The sequence below is a fragment of the Vidua macroura genome, chromosome Z, assembly GCF_024509145.1.
Source record: "Vidua macroura isolate BioBank_ID:100142 chromosome Z, ASM2450914v1, whole genome shotgun sequence".
Taxonomy (NCBI): domain Eukaryota; kingdom Metazoa; phylum Chordata; class Aves; order Passeriformes; family Viduidae; genus Vidua; species Vidua macroura.
This window is the reverse complement of record NC_071611.1, coordinates 24,681,375-24,704,178: the sequence shown is the minus strand read 5'-3', so window position 1 is coordinate 24,704,178 and position 22,804 is coordinate 24,681,375. Positions and strand designations below refer to the sequence as shown.

General features: G+C 42.7%; 1 protein-coding gene across 1 annotated transcript in view; it reads right to left on the bottom strand.

Moving 5' to 3' along the window:
* MAP1B (microtubule associated protein 1B) overlaps positions 1 to 18,207 on the bottom strand; it is a 77,552-nt gene extending 59,345 nt beyond the window's left edge. Inside the window, exons 1-2 of the mRNA XM_054002764.1 lie at positions 18,030 to 18,207; positions 13,332 to 13,433 (exon numbers count right to left, since the gene is read on the bottom strand). Of these exons, the coding sequence (XP_053858739.1) occupies positions 13,332 to 13,433; positions 18,030 to 18,207 (280 nt within the window). The remainder of the gene's footprint in view (positions 1 to 13,331; positions 13,434 to 18,029) is intronic.
* Between the last annotated feature and the right edge of the window lie 4,597 nt (positions 18,208 to 22,804).

Genomic DNA, 22,804 nt, shown 5'->3' with positions numbered 1-22,804 from the left:
CTGGACTCGGTGATCATTGTAGCTCCCTTCCAACTCATCAAGTTCTATGATTCTGTGATTCTCCTATTTCACAGGATCTCAAAAGTAATTCTCAAGAATTTATGAACTATTTGGTGAGAATATGTAAAGTCTAAATCTCTACAGTAAAAATTGAAAAAAAAATCAAACTCAGCAGTGAATCTATTTGCTAGTGCACCATCACCTAGAGCAAGTGTGATTCCAAGCTTTCTGTGGCCAGTTTGTGATTTGACCACAAACAGTGGACAATACCTGTCTGGTAACTCCACTTACAATACAATGACTGTTGTCACAGGACTACAGCAAGGCAGATCCACAGAAGCCACATCTCTGCTGGTTTCAGAACTGTCTCTGCTGAGCTGAAAACATCTTTTCTTTCTCTTTTTTTTTTTTCCCCTCAATGATAACTGATGAAGTGTTTTATTGTGTCCAGTTCCACAGCCAACAACCAAGTTACCTAAACTATCTTACAAAAACCAACCGGTCTAATATTGGCCTAGTGTTTTCTGAGAGTGTCCCATCTTTGTAAGCCAGTCAGAAACATGGGGCAGTAAATGGGAGTAAGATTTGGTGGGGTTCAGCAAGGACTTTGGTCTAAATTTAATTTGATTATTGCTTAGACTAAGTTAACAATCACTGACAAAGGGGTGTCCAGATGTCAACTCCAACATATTTAATAGCAGAGGGAAGTCTGGAAGAAAAAAAAAAAAAAACCTACAAAACATAATTTGTGAGCAGAGTCATTTCTGACCACAGCTTTTCCTAAACTCATCTCTTACAAAGTACACATTTATTTATTGTCTTCTGCGGTGCAGTTCCAGAAAGGCAGTGCACCTGGAAGATACAAAACTGACAAGATGCCATTCACATTTTACCAGTAAGTTACCATGACTTACTCTGACATATAGAAAGGCTCCAAGAGGAAGAGCATGGGTAAAGGAAGATAAGTGTTATCTTGGATGAACACAAGATTCTCTCAAGTTTTGAAAACTTCTGCTAATTTGAAAACAGCATTTCACCCATTTCAGGAAAGAAGGGAATAGAATACAAGGTTTAAAATCAACTTAAGGAATGCAAAAAATAAGGAAAATAAGAAATATTACTTTAAATGTTAGTGTCACGGAATAAAGCCTTTGATCTATGCTGTGTCCATGCAAAAACTGCCCTTGCAGGGATACCAAAGCTAACTTTGAAACACAGCAGTAGAGCCCTGTTAAATCAGAGCTATGGTGAAGGTAAATGCTGGTGTGCTGAGACTTTCCTGATGGATCTTCTGAGAGGCCCATCACTGGTGAGATCATTCTTCTTCAAGGGACTGAAGTCTGGGGCTACACTCTCCTGGGTGGAGGTACCAGCTCATCTGTGGCTGTCATGCTAGCTCTACACAGGACTGCCCTGCATACCACTCTTTCACTTCTAATTATGAAAGAAAGATCTTAAGGTGCTCCCTTCTTTTAACATTGTCCCTCAGGGTTTTTTTGTGACTAAAAGTCTAGACATGAAGGCAAAAAGTGTTAAATCTGCCAGGATTGAAATATTGCCCTGAATATAACACGCTGAATACAACACACAACTGCTAGCCTCAAGAGCTACCCTGTTTTTAACACAGGGACTGTGCCACAAGTTCCCGTGGTTTCTTCTTTCCCTGTCCTCTCACTGGATTGGTCTACACAGGGACTGTGTTAAAAACTCACTGGATTCTCAGAGCACTCTAGGAATGCATGAGGACACAGGTAATTACATAGATTTCCAGCTGTCTCCTGACACTGCATGAAAACATACTCCAGTTAGGAATGAAAGTCAGAGGAGCATCAATTCTTCAAGTATGTAACATGCTGTATGAAACTCAAAAAAGTAGAGACACACAAAATAAAGTGAATCTTTAAGAGTTTTCCAGATTCTCTGCAAGAAGCTGATTCCTTGGCCCAGAATATACATTCAATTTAAAGCAATTTAATTACAAAGGGAGCACACAGCCCATGAAACAGTCCAGAAATGAAAATATTACCTTTTTAGGTATGCAGGTGTCTAATGAATTGTTGCATTATACTGTTCAAGAGACTGAACAGTAAGTCTATAATATTTAAGGAAATCTGCTGGCTTGGTGTTCTTGGTCTCCTTCCTCTGATTACTGTCTACAAATGGCTGTGGAGAACCCACAGCCCACACCAATTAGCACAACCCAGTAAATGAGCTTCCCCCACTTAACAGCTCCGAACAGATTAATACTTTAAGATCCTGCTATTCATCACAAAATGAGTATGTTGGCAAAGTCTCATTTCACATGATAATCCACTCCTTGACATACAGTGACACTATCCCACCAATGCTGAAGACAAAATGTGATTCTTTTTATAATTACAGGCTTTAATAGGTAAAGAGGGTTGTTAGCTGCAGAGCAAGTATTCTCACTAGAGAGTCTTCAAGAATACAATCGGTGCACCCAAACTACTTAGGCCATTGAGATGGTGCTATGATCATAGATGCCCATCCCTACTTTTTAAGTAGTAGGTTTCAGATAGATAAGATACCAGATTGAAACATAAAAAGAATGGAATTACTGAAACAATGGACAGGAAGATTAAAATATGAAAGGTTGCTGGGAAATGGTAAACGTACAAAAGACTAATTAATATTGAAAAATATTTAAATCTTCCATGTCTAATGAACTTCTAGAATTTGAGCTTTGCAGCTAGTAATGCTAGGTTAGAAAAAATCAATAGCACTATATAAATTATTATGAGCAATGACATTAAATTATTCGTTTGAGACAAGCATTAAGTCCTATCCCAGGATAATCCTGTGTCGCATCCCATGAACTCTCCCAACTCAGTCAATACCCAAGTCCTCGGCCCTGGCAGTGGCAGTAACTACTCACCATAGAGTCAGCCCTCCTGGGGGGAAAAACAGTCTCCCATTTGGACTTCAATGCCACAAGTTCCCGTGGTTTCTTCTTTCCCTGTCCTCTCACTGGATTGGTATCCCTGGTGGCCACCCCCCTTTCCCTGGAGACCAAACCCCTCTGTCCAGCCCTTAGGTCTACCCCCCACCCCTTCCCCTTCTTAAGCTGTCTCCTCCACATGGTCAGCCTCTTTTTTACCTCGCTGGGTTCCCTTCAGACAGATGTGATATCCTTTGCTGGAATAAAACCCTGCAAAAAGACCCTTTCTTGCCTCTATCGCTGAGCCAGCTGTGGTGAGTGTTGAGTGAGGGTCTGACTGCGTTGCTGAAGGTTATCTCAACTTGGTTTTCCACAGGAGAGGCTTGTGGGGGGCAGATTTTAGGCAGCAGCAGCCGCTACTCCAACACCCGCATTTTTAATTGGCGCCCAATGTGGGGCAGACCTTGAGGCTTTATCTAGCCTTTTGAAAGCATCTCCATTGGATCTCCTCTAGATTCTAAGTCACAGCCACTCTTCCAGTTCCCTGAGAGAAAAACCCACAATTTTCTGGGGCATTTCTCTGGGAGTGGCCAACAACCCTGGAAGCTTCAAGAACCAGTCTAATTAGCGAAACCTCCTCTGAGACTTTTTTTTTTCTGACACACGGAGGTGATGAGTATAGCCCGGTGACTGTCACCTTTTTTTTCCTTTCTTTTATCTCTTATGAGGCAGAGGGCTTAATGGGGACCAAATTCTCCATTGAGGAGAAAGAAATTTTTTCCCAAGTTTCTAATCTCCTTCTTAAATAAAAAGTTAACTTCTCTAAGGGTGATCTCCGGGTTCTTTTTCTCTGGGTTTTCAAGCTCTTTCCTGGTGCTACAGCTGAGTCAGTTCTGTCTGTTGAGTTCTGAGAAAATGTAGCAAAAACAATGTATCAATTCCAGACTGAAGGTGATTTTTGGGTTGGGAAGTTCTATCCACTTTTTCACTCCACTGGTGATTCAAGCTTTGGGAGAGGGTTCTAAAGATTCTAAAAGCTCTGTATCCCTGCCTTTGTTTCCCAACCCCCCTGACCCTTCTCCCCCATTCCCCCAGGATAGGTCTGGAGATGGAAACTGCCTAAAACAGGCACAGGAGAGCTACCTGCTTTCTACATCCTCCAGTCCCCTCCCGTTCCTTTTCTTGTCTAGTACTGACCATGCTAGTCTGGGTTCTTTCCAAACTTTCTCTCCTAAAACCCTCTACCCTCATCTGAATTTGACTGCTATAGAAAAAGATGGTGTCAGCCACATGGCCAAATCCTGCATTTTAAAATCTCCCGCCCCAGGCACTCATGTTGGTGATGGTGTCTGGGATCCTCCTCCTCCCTTCCCTTCCCCAACACCACCTCAGAACCCCATTCCTGCAGCAGGTACCGCCCCCGCTCTGGGCATTCCCCACAGTGCAGGTGCCGCCCCCGTTGCCGCCCCCACATCAAGTTTCCTCGTGCCCGTGATTCCCCCTCCCCCTGCCGCAGTCCCTCCCCCTGTTGCTGCCCCAATCCCTGAGCTCCCCACCCCCGTGTCAGGTTCCCCCTTCCCCTCGGTTGCTCCTTCTCCCACAGCCACCCCTCCTTACGTTCCCGCCCCTGCATCTGGCTTTCCCATCCCCTCTTCCAACCCTATTCCCCCTCCGGGGCTCCTGCCCCAATTGCCAGGAATTTGCGTTGCCCTCTATGGGGGCCGGGGTTAACCCCCAAGTCCTTGAAAGTTTACAGCTGTAGGAAACAGATGTCATGCACTACGCACCTTTTGGGAGACTAAAATACATACACATGTCTATAGATACATTCTCTAGGGCTGTATTCGCATCTGCCCACTCAGGAGAAAAGGCCAAAGACATTGCCAAACACTTTCTTCTAGCATTTTCCACACTAGGCATCCCCCGAGCTATCAAAACAGATAATGGTCCTGCTTACACCTCCAAAAATTTCAAAGAGTTCCTAGACCAATGGGGAGTGAAACACACCACTGGCATTCCCCACTCACCAACAGGGCAATCCATTGTAGAGAGAGCTCACCGCACACTCAAGACAGTCCTTGACCAGCAGCATGTGTGAATTGAAACACTATCAAATGTAGCAAGATTATGTAAAGCTCTCTATGTTATCAGCTTTCTCAATAATTCAAACACAGAGCCAAACCCTCCATTGTCAGGTACTTTTCCAACACTAGCAGAGCTCAACTCACTGAGAAACCCCCTGTGCTGATCAAAGACCCGGAATCCAAGCAAATAATAGGTCAATTTCCATTAGTAACGTGGGGGAGAGGATATGCTTGCATGTCCACAGAATCTGGCCCCAGGTGTATCCCCAGCAAGAATGTCATACTGTTCATTGAATCGCCAAGTGTAGCTCCCAGAACCTCAGAGACAAGAAAGAGACCAAACTCAAGAAGCATGGAGGAGGAGAAAGAAAAAGACTGTATATACAAAGGTCCCTCACAGAAGAAGATGATCCTCTGCTGCTCCTGAAGACAAAAGACTATCTGTTGAATTTTATTCACTCATTGTTTGCAGTTACCCCTTTTTTTTTTTTTTGCCTTTTTTTTTTTTTTTTTTTTTTGTTGACTTTACCTCTTTTTAGTTTGCTACCTGTTATCCCCCGTTGTTTTCCCACCCCTTTTATACTCAATAAAACTGAGGGAATAAGAGGGCAAGGTAAGTGGGGTTGTTAAAGTTACACAAATCTATTTTCTCAAATTCACAGATCAACTCATCACCCCCAAGCATCCTGTTATATTTCCTTGTCTAGTGTATGCAGAAGTCCATTGGGAAGGTCTTCTTAGTAAGAAAAAAGGGGGAGTTGTAGCATCCCATGAATTCTCCCAACTCAGTCAATACCCAAGTCCTCGGCCCTGGCAATGGCAGTAACTACTCACCATAGAGTCAGCCCTCCTGGGGGGAAAAACAGTCTCCCATTTGGACTTCAGTGCCGCAACTTCCCCTGGTTTCTTCTTTCCCTGTCCTCTCACTGGATTGGTATCCCTGGTGGCCACCCCCCTTTCCCTGGAGACCAAACCCCTCTGTCCAGCCCTTAGGTCTACCCCCCACCCCTTCCCCTTCTTAAGCTGTCTCCTCCACGTGGTCAGCCTCTTTTTTACCTCGCTGGGTTCCCTTCAGACAGATATGATATCCTTTGCTGGAATAAAACCCTGCAAAAAGACCCTTTCTTGCCTCTATCACTGGGCCTGTGGTGTTGAGTGAGGGTCTGGAGGTTATCTCAACTTGGTTTTCCACAGGAGAGGCTTGTGGGGGACAGATTTTAGGCAGCAGGAACCACTACTCCAACACCTGTATTTTTACTCCTGAAGGCTTGCTTTCTGTATCTGTTTAAAGTATTGGCCACATACAAAAATATATATATTTTTTAAAGTTTTTCCAAGTTCTGTGCAAGTTCTAGAAGAGCATGAAAACTACAGGACACAGTCTGAGGTTAAGAAAGCATGCTGGAGGGCCTTAATACCCATGACAGGATGTGTGCTGTTTCCAGGCCTTAAGATCAGAAGCAAGACTCCTGTAGTTGGCATCTCTTTGGGCTCTGTCAAATTTCATCCCCTTTACTTTGAGAAGTTAAACAATGGTGTCAGCAAGAAAAAAATCTGACCGGAGCACAAATACCTGCATGCAATGTCATGCTCTGCAACAAAAGTTAGAGTAGAGGAGGAAGGTGGGGCTTTTTAGTTACTAAGGTGGGGGCTGTTTTGAGACTGGTTGGGTATTATTTTGCCTGTGTGAGGTGCTGAGCAATTTTCTTCACTGTTCTTGGGTTTGGTTGTTTCTTTGGTTTTGTCTTCACCTATTGATTCACCTGTATCTGGACCAGTGAATTTTCTGATTTTTGCTCTTTCCAGTCTCTCAAGTGTGGGGGAGATACTCAATCCACCATAAAGAGCTTACAAGAGCTGGGAATGCTTATTCATTACTCAGGACATGGGAGCCAAAGCTCGGATCAGTCTTTTAATCACAAGAGTTACAACTGTCATAACACTGGCCCAGCTTCCAAAGGCAGCCTTTGACAGTGGGGAGTTGACTTCCAGGTTAAAGTCTGCATAGTTCCTTAGAATCACTCAGAGATTATACAGTCTAAGAATATGGCTAATCTTTTGCAAGAGGTTTGCAAGAGGTTTTTCTAGGTGTTTGGTTTTTTTGGGGGGGTTGTTTTTTTGTTTGTTTGTTTGGTGGTTTTTTGGTTTTGTTTTTTTTTTTTTTTAAAGTCCCACACATAGCTATGCATGAGACAGGGGCAGAGGGACACAGGACAGTGAGTCATCTCACCATTACAGACAGGCTTTGAAGTACTAAAATACATAGAATTGCAACACCAAAACAATACTGAAATTCACACTAGTTTGTTTATGAATTGGTTATTGTTTTAATATAATTTTTTACATTCAATTTTTTATTTTATCAGCAACTGGTTTTGAATCACAAACAGATTTAAATCTGTAAATCCAGGTCACCAGGAGCACTGCTTTTCTTCTCAGCTCTAGGAACAGATTACCACCAGCAACTACAACCCCAAACTAACCATCCTGCCTTTTTGGTGGACCATCTGGGAGCTGATGCAAAAACATGCACCTTTCTTACAGAACTATCCAGCTATCTATTTAGGACTGACTGCAGTGCTTAACTCGTCTACTCAGAGGGGCTGTGAGGTACTGTGGAATACTCCTGGCAGTCAGGATCACACAGATTTGCAGCCAGTGTGGATGCACCTCTTGTAGCTGTCTCTACAAGGCAGATGACAGCTGGAGTACTTGCAAGGTTGAAATCAGTAGCCACAGTGTCAACTTTCATTCTACAGATGGCAGTGGGAATAAACATGAGCTCCCCATTCCACCCAGTCTGGAAATAGGGAGTGTCTCAACTCTTCTTATTTGGTTCTATTTCTGAATATAGTGGTAGGCAATTCACTTCAAATGAAGTAATATTTTTATCTTTCAAGAAAGAAGATAAAATGTTCACTTTTTTTGCTAATTATGGAGTATTTTTGTCTTTGTTCTAACTTCAAAATACTAGATAGTACTTTCTCTAATCCAAAATCCAATCCAATTATTTCAGAGGCCTTTGGCTCAAGTCTCTTCTCATTATGAAGTCCAATTAAAACCTTTAAGATTTCTCTCAAGTAACTGATAAATTAAATGAGAAAGTAACAAATTCCACAAAAGTAAAGTACGTTAAGTCTTAACAAAATTAGGAAAAACAAACATCTGACAAAAGCATTGCACATGACAAAAAGAAATTTGATTTTAAAAGTGGAAATGATATTTTGGTTACATATTTATCATAAATCCATAATGGAAGAGATGAGAGGTAGGTCATCTGTAAATGATACTGGGCAGAGGTCAGAAATAAAATACTGTTGAAATTTTCAGTTTCAGAAATCCCACATAGACAAAATATTACAAAAAAGATTGAGGAATCTAACAAGCAACATATTAAGAATTATAATAATTCTATCAGATAACCCTTAACAAAGTAATCTTTGTGAATATACCTGTGAATATAATAAGCATATTAGGTATGCTTAATTTTCATTCTAATAAAGAGGAATGGGGATTCAAATTTCATAATGCGGTTAAAATGCTATCATTATTCATAATTAATTTAATCCTATGCCTTTGGTAGCTGCCTCACACAAGCCAAAACCTGTTCCCATAAAACAGGGGCTATTCTATGACAATTGAACTTGCTGTATTTAATTTTGATACAAGGCATTTAAAAATAACCTCTCACTAATTTTGCTGATTCACACTAACAGCTTAGCATCAGCAGGTACCAGTGTTTTGGCAGCAATGCAAATGCATGTTAATTTTCTTTGAGCTCTTTCCTAAAAAAAGCAGAAATGGAAGTCAATGCCAGAATGATTGTCACATCAGTGCAACACCTTACGCACTGTAAAAAAGATGATAAAGAGACTTATTAGAACATCTACGGAATTTTAAATAAGTACTAAGAAAAGAAGGCTTTGACAATTCTTGTATCCAAACACATAGGCTATTGCACTGTAATCCTCTCCTGAACCACCAAAATCCTAGCATCTCCCCACAAAAAGCTCAGGAGGAGTCCAGTGCATATGTTCCCATCAACATCCTCCAACAGGACCCAGGGGCTCCTAGCTTTGTGCTGCTGAGCAGCTCCAAGGCTGCAGCCCTGGACCACTGGCAGCTGCAGGTCTCCCTGCAGGGACACCATTTGCAGCCACTGCAGCATGAGTCAGCTCAATTACCTTTTCGAGTCTGCCTCCATTTTCTTTCTTTCAATGCACACTTAGAGACATGAAGCAAGTCTAGTAGCCAACTAAATTTACTTCCCCAAACATATAATGAGCTAAAATGATCCCACTCAATAGCTACTCCAGCTATCATCACAGCCTCTAAATACCTGAAGAATCCTATTTGTAGCATGCCCCTAAATGTGCATACCAGGCCACTTAAGATCTTAAGCAAAATTAGTTCCTAGGTGGTTATGGCACTCTGATAGCACCTGAAAAATCTGGTCTTGACTTCCTGTCTCTTTTCCTTTTCTTTCATTTCAATTGATAGATTTAGCTCAAGTACCTATGTCCTGATTTTGATGAACTGCAGTTTTCAAGTAAATCAGCACAAAACCCATGCTGTTCAGAATTTTATTAGTGATCCACAAGTTCACATGGCAAGCTACTAGGTGTGATGTTAACTGGTTTTAGATCTGCTTTGACAAAGGAAATGGGACTATACACCACTTTGTCGATGTATTGAGCTGTACACATTGATGACCAAAATTCTCAGATCCAAAAATTCTCTGTAGGTTATGAGCCTGAAACAGTAACTTTTGAAATGGTAACTGTCAGAAGTGAAGTTGTTAAGGCTTTATGGAACAATGACAGTATCATAAAGCAAAGACTTCTCAGGAAGCTTGAAGGAGGCAAGCCCACTGCTGCTTCTGATGCAGGTAGCTGCCAAGAGGAAATAAACATGTCTTGCACTTTGCCAAGATCCCCTTTGGCTGCAGGAAGGCTGGCAATAAAATAGTCCTAGACACAGGTAAGGAAGGACTCACTTAAGTCAGCAGTTGGCATCTGCACTGGCTAATGGGCAACAGGAGGCCTCCTGGTACTATTCAGATAGGAAATACATAGATGATAACCACAGGACAAAGTAGCCACAGTGCATATCTTGAGCAGTATTTATTAGAAGGTTGAGGGTGAACAGCTATTTAAATAAAATGGATTTTACTAGACAAAGGCTTGAATATGCACAAATGCGACAGTTAAGTGTCTCCAGATGGAAACTGACGGATAAAATACAAATGTACAAGTCTTACAGAAGGGCGCTCAACAGCTTCATCCTACCCCACCCAAAAACATGGTTTCTTGTGAAGCTGCTTTATGCAGCTGAAACTATCTTGTTAATTAAGCAAAGATTGGTAGGTAGAGCTGCAATTTCAAAGGAGCTCTTTCCAAGACTCTACACTTGTTCTGCCTCACTACCAGATGCACAATTTCCTTTTCCAGCTTGTACATTGTTTGCCTTTTTTTGTCCTTTTCATATTACCGTAAGATGGAAGTTATCAGTACCTAACAAAGAAAACAGAGGCACCACTGGAATACCCCTTTAAAGCAATGTTGCTTGTTGTCGTGGCAACCATTTAATTAGTTGTGTTACTCATTTTTCACCAGCACCTGGCAACATCACCTCTCCAAGATCTGTTATTATTAAGGAGTCTGCTAACTCAGCTGCTTTACAAGGTAGCAGAAAAAAAAAATCTGCAGGCATTTCCATTCTGAATCTTATTTTTCAGGAATCACAAATCACTCAAAATTTGCCCAACAGCTGAATACAATATGCACAAATACTACCCTGACAACCTATCCCCTTGAAAAGAACACAAAAATAGTCTTGGGATCAAATCATGCTCCCTGCAGTACCAGTATCTACATTGCTATTCACTACACAGGGAAAGGCATCAGACCATAAATTCTTTAAGTGAAAACATGCAAATGCTTTGACAGATAATCTCTTACACATCTTTCTTTTGACATCATAGGCGTATGGCATGGGGACAGAATTGGCCCCATTTCCTCCAAGCTTCCTTGTTCAGAAAGATTGCTACCCTTCACATTGTTGCTGTCCTCAAGCTGTTCTGAGAAGCACACAAGCATGTACTGAGCCACCACCGCAATTACCATAATTAAACATGATAATCAAACAGACTCCAGTCAGCCAGGAGTTAGACCTGACAAAACCAGGAGCCTTCCTCAAGAGTGAACTGTTCCTCTATGTAAGCTTCACAGAGACTTCAGACTCAAACGGCTGAAAAAAGGTTGTTTAATTACATTCCACAGGCAACCCCATCACCTTGGATGAATACTTCTTTTGGACGAAATACCACCTAATTACCTAATTCTATTTCTGAGTTTAGGACCACAAAGGAATACAGACTTACAATCATCGCTTTGAAAGTCCACAGTTTCAGTGGTTGAACACCCAACATTTAATATTTCGGTGCTGTAACAAAGTAAACATTCTGACATCTTATTAGAATGTGGCAACAAAAAAGCCTTCTCTCTGCCAAACAGCAGAGAGGATACAAAGGAGCCTCATACAGAATTCAACATCAGAGAACAGCAGAAAGTAAAATAATTCTCTGATGTGTACAGTGGGATTCTGGAGGTACAAATGCACTTCTCCACAAAATTTTAGATAAGAAGTTGGTCAAAACAGACAGCTTTATCCCTTGCTATTGCCTTTATTCAAGTTTCAGGCTTACTTAATGCTTTTTAAACACAGATTTTGGCAGTTTATTGTTTAAAGATTGAAGAGTAGTGAAAAACACATTCATTTCTGCTTGTCAGAGATGTTGAGTTCCAGTCACATGTAATTAAGCTAGAATTCAACACAGTGACAGATTAAACAGCAAATTCTAGACAAACAAGGGTGAAAAAAAAATCAATCAAAAATACAATTCCCAGGGAAAAATTCCTAAACAATTCCACATTCTTTCTGCCGAAAAAGGGGTGCACAATCTTATCTTATTCATTATTTTAATTCACGCAGTGGTATTAGAATGTATCATCTAAAAGAGGCAGTAAAAATACTAGTTATGCTCTAATATTTTTGCTACAGGAGCAGCATAGGATATTTAAGTTTTTAAAGTAAAACACAGATATGCCGAAAATGGAATACACTGCATTTTGCATTTCTTAAATTCCCTCTCTATAAAGCAAAGCAACAAATGTCACTGAGAAGCTGAATTGGCTTCATGACATTTAAAATGAAATGAAAGATATGTATTATAGGCCCTAGTTTACATCCAGATAAATAAGGGGCTACATGTCTTTACTGAAAAATCTTCATGCTGTGTATTATTTTATTAGTTATGTTGGTTTTCAAACCAGAGGACAAATCATAGAAGTATATAATTTTTCTTAACCCTGGCAGTGCTTCACTCTTTCTAGATATGGGGAGATACAGCAAAAACTGCTCTAACATATGCTGCAAAAGGAAAAAATTAGTTACACAAGACATTTTAGTAGATTATTTAAAACCATCAGGTCAATGCTGTCATGCTAGCAAGGCATCAGGTCTCTGTCAAAAATGCATAGCAACTGACCACAGGAAGTTGATTTAGTAGCATGATACAAAACTTCATAGCCCTTTTTCACCACACATGAGATATGTTTCAGAAGCTGGAATTTTTAACACTTGTCAGTAGTAGGCTGTACTGTATGACAGCACTCAACATGCATATGGCCCAATCATTTCACCAATCAGAAACCTGTACTACTTTGAAAAGGTCATATATGTTCACATGAGAAACCTGATTAAATTCATCCATACTCATTCAGCAATGTTATTAAGAGTAATGAGATCTTAGAAAACTTACCAGACACTTGATTCTCATGAAACCAGAACAAACCCAAACTTTACACTTCACAAAACTGGTAAACAAAAGTTTCAATTTATTGAATGAATCCTCTTAAGGAAGAATGGGCTTGAAAAAAAGGCAGCAAAAGAGATTTAGTCTTACTGGCCCTATACATTTTTGATTTCCTCATACAAGCCAAAGAAAGTTCCTGGGAGTGAAGGCAGACTCATCATAACTCAGCTTCACATACCAAGAAAGATAACTAAGTTCAAGTCCTTTGGGAAGAAACAAAGAGCTTGAGCTGCAGTAATGCAACAGTAACATCAGCTCTGGCTCTGTCCAACTACAGAGCCAACCTTTCCAGTTATTGTGTTGTATGTACACCATCTACCACAATAAGCTTCCGTCACTGGACTACTAGATTGGTGCCACATGAAGAAACTGTTCAATCAAAAGATAAGTTTTCTTAACTTTAAAAAGGCCCTAAAATTAATGGGCCAGGCAATTTCAGAGTGTAATTTAGCAGTTCTGTTCTTAAACTCACCTCGAACTTCAGGAGAGAATCGAGCTGAATGGCGAGACACAAAAAGTTTCAGTTCTTGATCCAAGTTGCATTCGACCAAGTTTGTGTCCCATGATCGGATTCCTAAAATTCAAAATACAAAACACATGTAGCTTGACACATGAGTACTATAAGTTTTAACCAAGTACTTTTCTATTTGCACTCAAGCTATTTGCATATTTCTAAATTCCAAGCCCAGCCTCACTTTTTTCCAAGGCACAAAGCTATTTTTTAAAATGCACTCAGAAGGATTCTGACAGGAATCAGAAAAAGACCATCTGCCTTTCCAAAGGGTGACCATTCTTTAAGGTCCCAGCTTTAAAACTGCAGTAGTAGCCACTTCACAGTAAGTTACCAATGTCCCTGACATGACTTTAAAATCCCAACATACAGATTTACAAAAACAGAAGAGTGAATCACCCAGAGGCCATTTCAGTCGTGTTGCCCTTTTGAGAAGAAAAAGACAGCACTACCTAGCATGTTGCTAATTAATATTTAAATATAAAGCATTAAATTGCTGACGTCTTCATTCAGTATCTTTGAAGCATACCATATTCTAAGTTAAAATGTAAGTGATCTTTTATTTATAAAGTGTCAGAACTCTAGTTCTGAAATTTGAAAATGCTGTGCTTCATCTTTAAAAAAAAAAAAAAAACAAATTGCACATCTCACTTCCCTACTGTTTTCCTCCCAGCTACTTAAAAAGTGAGACACTTGACACTTATATGACCAAAAAATATATTATTCCAAAGTAGATTTTTAAGGACTGAAATTTGACCAGAAAAAAAAGTCATTGCAGCCAAAAGACAAGGTTATAGTTTTCTTCCATATGATTTCAATGAACAATTTGAAAAAAAAAAAGTAGAATATACTTCAGATTTTTATATAATTGTGTTTTGAAAAAAATTGAATTGTTCTGAAAATCTTCTACTTTTGAAATAATGAGCAGGCGGTAACACTACAAGTGAGTCTAGGCACTGCTGCAATTTTGAAAAACAAAATTGCACTCATTTTTTTGTCCTAAAAATGAACTAGCAAACATAAAATAGACTGCTGGTGAGGAAGTGTCTAGTGGCTCCTCCCCACATGACCATGCTTTTGCATGGAATTATTGGATTAGACCACTTTGGGGTTTGACAACAAGATGCCTGAAGAGGTGTGTGTCCAACCCCTCAGAATGAGTCTAGAATTAACACTTCTCTTGGGGTTTCAGGCTGTGGATGTTACTGTCAATGCCACTTCCCATGCTATATGTATTTTCTTTTTCAAGGCAGCAGAAATGTCAGAACTTAGACTGGCAGAAGCCATGTTGCAGGGATGAAGCATGAGGAGAAAAGAAGGAATAGCAGAGAAACCAGATCTGCAGTGCTAGTCTCCCATTGCAGCTCTGAGTAGGTTCTCCATGCAAATATGAACATCTGCATTTCAAGAGCCTGAAGCCTCTGCAAGAAGAGTGCATCCAAGTAAAGGTAGTAGCAAGCTCACTGTAACATGCTGCCAACAATTAAGTAGCTGCAATTTGAATCTTAAGAAAAAATTGAAAATACAGTGTGTGCATGTGTGTTCCATAACCACTTGAGAAAAATAACTGAGCTATAACCAGCCACCTCCACTTCCTGACTGACGCATCATTGTTCAGAGGCATAAGCAGCAAGACTCTTCTTCAAGCCTCCTTTACTTTGTTTTCTCAGAAAGCACTTGACCATATGGTACATTTCTGGGACAAGTTTTGGCAGGCAAATACATCTAAACAGGCTTTAATATCTTCCAGGTGTTGGAATATTTGAGAGCAAAAACACCAAGATGATATAATACCATACAAGTAGAGCACATATAAAAACAATAATTATTAAACTGACATTGATCGCAAAGCTGAAGTACACTGAATGAATGCGTGCTGAACTTCAAGAAGCTTGAAGAGAAACAGCTCCCTGGCCTATGACACCAAGCATGGGCAGAGAAACTACAATGCTTTCTGGAGGTCAGTTAACATGGACTATGATTCATCAATGCTGCTAATGAAAGGACTCATCCACCATCCCTAGGTGCTTTAGATGAGATCCTAATTTGCTGTAGGGATAAGGTTCTGATTAGATGTAGTCAAGATTGCTCAATCATTGCCTGATTGAGCCAGGCAATGTCCAAAATACAGGACTCAACACAAAATAAATAGGAAAAAAAATGCCAAGTGGATAAAAGCCTTTATGCCCTATGCATGCAGCAGTCCTAGAAGCTGAAGCTGGAATTTGAGTAGACTATCCAAAATATGCAACTGCATGATTCAGCAATCTGGATGCAAAAATTATGCATGTGTATTATAGCAGAGCAAAATGTATTAAATGAATCATATCACTAAATCTGGTTTTTGGTAGAACAAAGATAAACATGGAACTAAAATCCAAGGTCAATCCAATGATGGCTTAGTAGTGTGGACATAACTGCTGTAAATATGGCTGAACTGGAGCTATTTCTTTCTTTCTGCAGTCTTAGGAGCGCAATGCCACTAGACACAGGACTAATAAGTCAGCAGGGAGGGCACACCCAGTAGCATTTGCTAAATCAGTGGAAAAAATCTTGAAGCTTCTTCTTCACTCCCCTCTTCTCTTTTGGTGGACGGTGGGTGGGAGAATTGCCCCCTTAGCAAAGTCACATCCAAAATGTAATTACTGAAAATGCGTCTTGCCTCACCATTCCCTCCCCATGATATATTAAGAAATGACTCTGCATTCCACCAGGTTGCGTAGCATCACGCCACTGATGTGTTATCAGCAGATGTTTTCTTTGACACGTTGCTCTGCAGTTTGGCGCATGAATCCACAGTTTTCAGTGATGGTACTCAGGAGATGTACCAGAGAAGACAGTAAGGCAGAGTTATCAAGAACCAAAATGCATTTAAAACTCTATTGAGAATAAAGGCAACAAGAAGTGTTTTTTTTCCCAGACTACAGCAGACTTTCCAAAGAGAAAAATATTAGCTGAGCCTGCAATTGCCTCACGTAGACAAAGCGTCAGACTCCCACTGTATTCATCCAGGAAAATGTACCTAAACATTTCACCAAGGAGTTTCTTAGCAGGCAAAAATCCCAGTCAGATGCTCTGATACTAGAAACATCAAGGTGACTTCTAGTCCAAAATTATTAATTAAAAGGCCAAACACTCCCTCTGAACACCTAAACCTGTAAGTGGGTGTCATGCTTAGTGGCAGGAGATAGCAGCAACTGAGCTATGCAGCAGCGACTGTACAATAGGAGATTCAAGAAGGGACTGGAGAGCATTTCTTCAGAGGGAGGATATTAGCTGTCTTGAGGGAAGAAATTTTACCATTTTGCTTTATAATCTCTTACAATTTAATTAAAATGCAGCCAGTTCTCTTCTGGCACAACTGAAAATTAAGACAGAGTTAAGGAAGTGCAATGCTGAAGAAGCTCTGAATGACAAAGCACCTGCCTCAGTAGCTCTCCCCAAGAGACAATGGTAGCAATAAAGACGAACAGGTTATGATGAAACTGGTTAGCTGAGATGAGGATGCCTTTTACCTCAAACAGTAACGAAAAGGAATTCAGAGAAATAAGCAACTAAAGCAACAATGGTTGAGAAAGCAACAATAGAGACACAGATGAAGTCCTAGCTGGACTGCTGAACCACACCTACATGACAAGGCTGCTACCAATTCCTCGTTCCGGGATCTCTTCTTCACTCTTAACAATGGCAGTTCCAGAAACCTTTGTTTTCACCAGCCCAGAAGAAAAAATACATATTATAAAATCAGCTATCAACTGAATTTAAGTAACTGTAAGGTCCAGCAATAATTTTCTTCATGTGTTATTCCACTAATACCGTTGTATATTTTGTTTTTTTTTTTTTTTCTCCTCTCCGCATATACACTGCAATCTATTGTATCAGAAACCACAACGAAAACTTATAAAACTGTCATTTCACTTGCAATATCACACTGCATCGCCGTCTTAAGAAAAGGACAAATAAACGCCGAGTCAGGGGAGCCCGCAGTCGGACAATAACGAGGCTGAGCCCTCGGGTAACAGCCTTGTTACTCATATGGGTTATCTTTATTGGAATATATACGCGTATATAGGACTTGGGTCCTGTAAAATTGTCCAGACGACAGAAAAGTCCCAGCGCCCAAAGTTAGACACAAAGGCGCGGCTGCGTTCCCGCCCCCGCAGCCTCTGCTGCCGAGGGAAAACGCCCCGAACCCCGCCGGCTTAGCGTGGCGGTGGGGGACGGGGAACTGCGGGCGGCAGCCGCCTCGCAGCCCGAGCCCAGCCCATCCACCCCATTCCCAGCCGCCCTTTGTCCGCCCCGAGCAGCCACCGGGACCGCAGTGCGGACCGTGCCACGCCCACCCGCCGGTGTCTCCGGGCAGACGGGCTCGGCGGCGGGCGCTGCGCTCCCGACCCGGCCCCTCCGCCCAGCGATGGCGGGGACGGGGCTCGCTACGGCTTTCCGCAGCCCCGCTCCGCAGCGTCCGCACCCCGCGGGGGAAGATGGGTGGGTGGGCGATTGCGGCGGGACCCCTGGGGAATAAAGAGCCGAAGACCGCATCTCGGCGGGATGCACGTTGGGGGCTATCCTGGCTCCCGGCCGCGCCCAGGGAGGGGCAGGGCGCCGGCGGGGGGTGTCGCGGCGCTGCTTGCGGCGCCCCAGCTCCTGCCGCCTCACCTCGCTCGATATTGGTGATGGCCCGCCGCAGGTGCTCCTCGGTCACCAGCTCGCCGATGACCACCAGCAGGTAAAACTTGCTGTCTAGGAAGCGGTGCGAGAGACTGGGCGAGGTGGAGGTCGGGTTAGGGATGCTGCAGGAGGGCTCCGAGTCCACTTCCACCACTACGGTGGCCATCGCCTCCGCCCCGCGGCTCCGGGGCGCTGAGCGCAGAGGGGCCGCTCAGCGACAGCTCCGCGGGCGGCAAGGAGGGAGTGAGGGCGGGTGGGGAGGCGGCGGCGCTTTTATACGGAGACGGTGCAGGGCAGGGACCTGGTGAGGAGGAGGAGGAAGGGGGGGAGCCGGCGCATCCTCCGCGCCGCCGCCGCCGCCTTTCCAGCATCCACAGCTGATGTCATCTGCGGCAAATCCTCCCCGCGGCGGCCCCCGGAAGCAGGAAGGACGCGGGGGGCGAACAACGCCCCGAGGGAACGCCAAGGGGTGCGCCCCGCGCCTGGCTCCCGGCCCGGCCGTGGGACCCCTGGACCCACTCCCCTTGCCTCCCTTGCTCCCCCTGCCCGTTCGGGGTGTCACCCTGCCGGCCGGTCACCCCGAGGCCCGTCCCTTAAGACAGGGCGATGAAGAGCCGCAGGTGATGGCCTGGCAGACCTGCGGAGCTCATGTGGGAAAGCCAGCATCGGGACTCCTGCAGCGCTCCAGAACCGGATGAAAAAGCAGTGTCACTGCCCAAAGCCAGTTGTCCTCTCCTACATCTTGCTGTACCACTGCCGCAAAATTTGAGTCATACTGAAACACAGAACCTCACCCAGCAATCTAAATATTCTTGCTAACTTTTTAAATTTAAAAGCAGTTAATTTGATAAGATACTTCACACATAGTCCTTCTGCACATATTCAATGTCCATGGATGTATGACACCAGAAAAACACTGGTTTTGGACAAATGCTGAAAGCCGTAGTCTTAGCTTATTCAAAGCTGCAGAAATTCAAGGGCTTTGGTAAGTAATGTTGACCAGGCTCAAGCATCTCCAGGGAGCAATGATAGCAGAAAACTTACACAATGACAGAACCAAAGGTTTCATTTCTCTTCTCATAGATATTAGTATCTACATCCCAATATTCAGTGCTAACCACCTCTGAAAAGTGTGTTACTCTCTCCTAACAAGGAATGGAGAAGTTAAATCTGTCTGGGATGTTCCTCTCACTTTACTGACATTAGCAAGCCACTCGTTTACACTTAAGCCTCTTGTTTATATGGCTCAAGTGATGTGGGATAAATTTCACTGTGACATAGGAAAGGATATAAACTTTTATAGCTTGTTTTTTAAGATAACCTCTTGTCCCTGACTGAGAAGACACTTTCTCTGTCTGCAGCTTCTTACAGTGCTGGGTGTGCAAATTCTCTGCCTACTGCTTAGGAACACTGTGCTTGCCTGGATGAACCAGTATATCAGCCTCATCTTCTTTGTATTTTGTTCCAGGGCACAGTGGACTAATTCTCATGCATTTCAGGTTATCACTATTAAGTTTTTTCTATCTTACTAGCCTAGAGGCTACAGTTTCAACCCACAAAGGTTCGAACAGGATCATTATACGTGCTGGTCCATAGTGTTGTGTCTGTCTATAGCACCTAGTGGTTTTGATATGAATATGTCCTCTGCATAATACAGCACTCAGAGTCTTGGCTTACACAGTGTGGTGTGTTCAGATGTTGCATCCAAAGTAGACTTTTTCTGAGCTGCCGTTATTCTGAAGGTTGTGGAGTGCGGACAAGAGTTTTCACAGCCATGTCAGGCAGCTGAGATGACACAATGGTAAAGAGCAGCAGTGCTCATTCTTCACTGAAGCTGACACTGCTGATAGAACAAATGCAATAGTGTAGATGCAGAAGAACTAGCAGCAGTTTTAAGGTTTGCCAGGTATTCAAAGGTGCAGTGTGATCCTTGTGGGATACCCCTGCTAATCTGGGCCTCACTGTGACTTTGCTGTTTCCTGTCAGTTTCCTGTCATGGGATGGTGTAGATGCCTACTTAGAAATAATGTCCATCCCTTGTAGCCTTTTCCTATATGACCCCCTTCCTAATAATTTATTATAATTATAGATACCTTCAAGACTTGCCACGTGGTACCCACTGGAGAAAGCCAGCCTCAGCCTTCTGTCACTGCAATCTGTAGTTTGGGTATGCCTTTATGTCAATCACCAGCAAGAGCAGCTAGTCTCTCAAGCATGGAAGGGGCTTGCCAAGGCATCTTGTCAACTGATTACAGAATAGACAGATGCTGGTTCTTTGACATAAAGGTAAAACAGTTACTTGCCTAACAAGCACAGCAGGTTAAATGTGATAGTTAGAGAAATGCACACCAGTACTCAAAAGGCACTGTATGTGCTTTTAAGCACTTTCTTATTATATGGAAAAGTGGAAACATCCATAGCTGGAAAGATGCCTGTGAATTTGAAAAGTAAGAGCTGAAAAGAATGCATTTTATCAGAGAATAAAATGCTTACATACAGACAGGTGATACAGTTACATTTGAAATAGCCTGCTCAGGTAGTCCTCTATTTCGTACTGCAGTGTAAAATAATATGCAGTTAGAACATGGTATGATAAAAGATGAACTGTTACAGTCAAACTGTCTTGTGATGGGTGATGCATCACCCATCAAAACCCTAAGGACAAAAGGTTGTCTTTGGAAAAAAATGGTCTTGTGCTAAACTCTTCAAAGGATGCAGACCTCTGACCTTGTCTATACACAAGCATATCCTGCCTCATCTGAGATGGAAGGTAGACAAGAAAGGTGCTTTATCCTCTGGAACGTATCTCTGAGGAAGCTGCAGGGTCCCAGCTCCATAGCCACTTATTCACACTGTGTCTTGCCCTGTCAGTATCTCAATCAGGTAGATTTTTTTGTCATCATCTGGAAACTAATTTATATTCTGCAATATGAAGCATCAGGTCCACTGCTGAGTGAAATGTGGAGATATGCTGCACAAAGCTGACTTAGTTCCATGTGACCCTCACTGTTTGAGAGTGATACCACCTGCCTATCTGCAGCTCAATCACATAGATATGCCCCTTCAGCAGAAGAAACATCACCATTCATGGACTATGGGATATATCTTACTGTTTCAAAGAGACAGTGATTGAGATCCGCACCTGTCTGGCTTTTGATCATCTCGGTTTGATTTTGTTGTTTTATTATGTTCAATACCAAATTGGAGTCCCACAGCTGAATGTGGTCAAATAGCATTTGCAAAGCTGTATTCTTTAGATGTATTTTTTAAAGAGGCAGTTTTAATAAAGTGCTTGAACTTTAAAACATGCTTCTTGGTAGTATATGCCATTTGTTACCCACTAATATTCAAGTTTCATTCAAGTCCAAACTTCAAATTTTAAATGAAGTTTCAGTGATGTACAGGCCTTTAGACTGGCCCTTTGTCTCAGGTCAAGTGTCATCCCTACCATAAAAGAAACACATATCCATATGGATTGCTTCAGACGAATTGACATACAGAGTGGGGAACAAGAGGTTGGAGAGCAGCACTGTGGAGATGGACCTGGGGTTACATATGAGTCAGGCAGCCAGGAGGGCTAGCTGTGTCCTGGAGGCATCGGGTACAGCATGGCCAGCTGGACAAGGGGGGGGATTGTCCTGCTCTGTTCTGCACTGGGGTGGCCTCACCTCGAGTGCTGGGGGCAGTTCTGGGTGCCACAGTAAAAGTGAGATATAAAACTATTGGAGAGTGTCCAAAGGAGGGCCATGAGGATGATGAAGGGCCTTGAGGGGAGCTGCTTATGAGGAGCAGTTGAGGTCATCTGGTCTATTCAGCCTGGAGAAGACTGAGGGGAAATCTCATTGCAGTTACAGTTTCCTCATAAGGGGAAGAGCAGGGACAGACACTGATCTCTTCTCTGTGGTGACCAGTGACAAAACCCAAGAGAATTACATGAAGTTGTGTCAGGGGAGGTTTAGATTGGGTATTTGAAAAAGGTTCTTCACCCAGAGGGTGGCTGGGCACTGGAACAGGCTCCCCAGGGAAATGGTCACAGCACCAGCCTGACGGAGTTCAAGAAGTGTTCAGACAACACACTCAGGCACATGGTGTATTCTTGGGGTGTCCTGTGCAGGGCCAGGATTTGGACTTCAGTGATCCTTATGGATCCCTTCCAACTTAGGATATGCTGTGATTTTTTGAGTTTAAGAACTTTACTGAAACTGAAGTGTCTTCACTGAGAGAAATGCCAGTCTGAGGATTGCACAATATGTCATGAAGGGTGTTCCTCACATTGATAGGATTTCTTAAGGAAGAACTTCTAGAGATGGAGATTTGCCAGCCTAGGCCCGAGATGACAGATTCACAGAATGGCTGGTTTGAAGGGGCCTCTGAAAGTCATTTTGTCTAATTCCCCTGCTCAATCAGATGATAGGTTTCCGAGAGCTGTGTTCAGTGGGGTTTGGGTATCTCCATGGATGGAGGCCACCACCATTCTGGGCTACTTCTGATGCATGATGAAGTCAGGAATATGCAACCAATACTATAGCAGATAATACCTATAACATTGTGTACCTTACCTGATACCTTCCCAATATGACCATCATTCTCAATATCCCCACTCCACCTCACCCCCCATTTTCTGTAATCAGAAGCTCTACCATCCCCATGTGGTCCAGCCTTTACCTCTCAGAGTCTCCTCAGTGCACTGTTCCTTTGGGGCATCTCAGCAGAGCATGCAGCAGCAGCAGCACAGGTCCAGAGGGACAGTCAGCATGTTACCT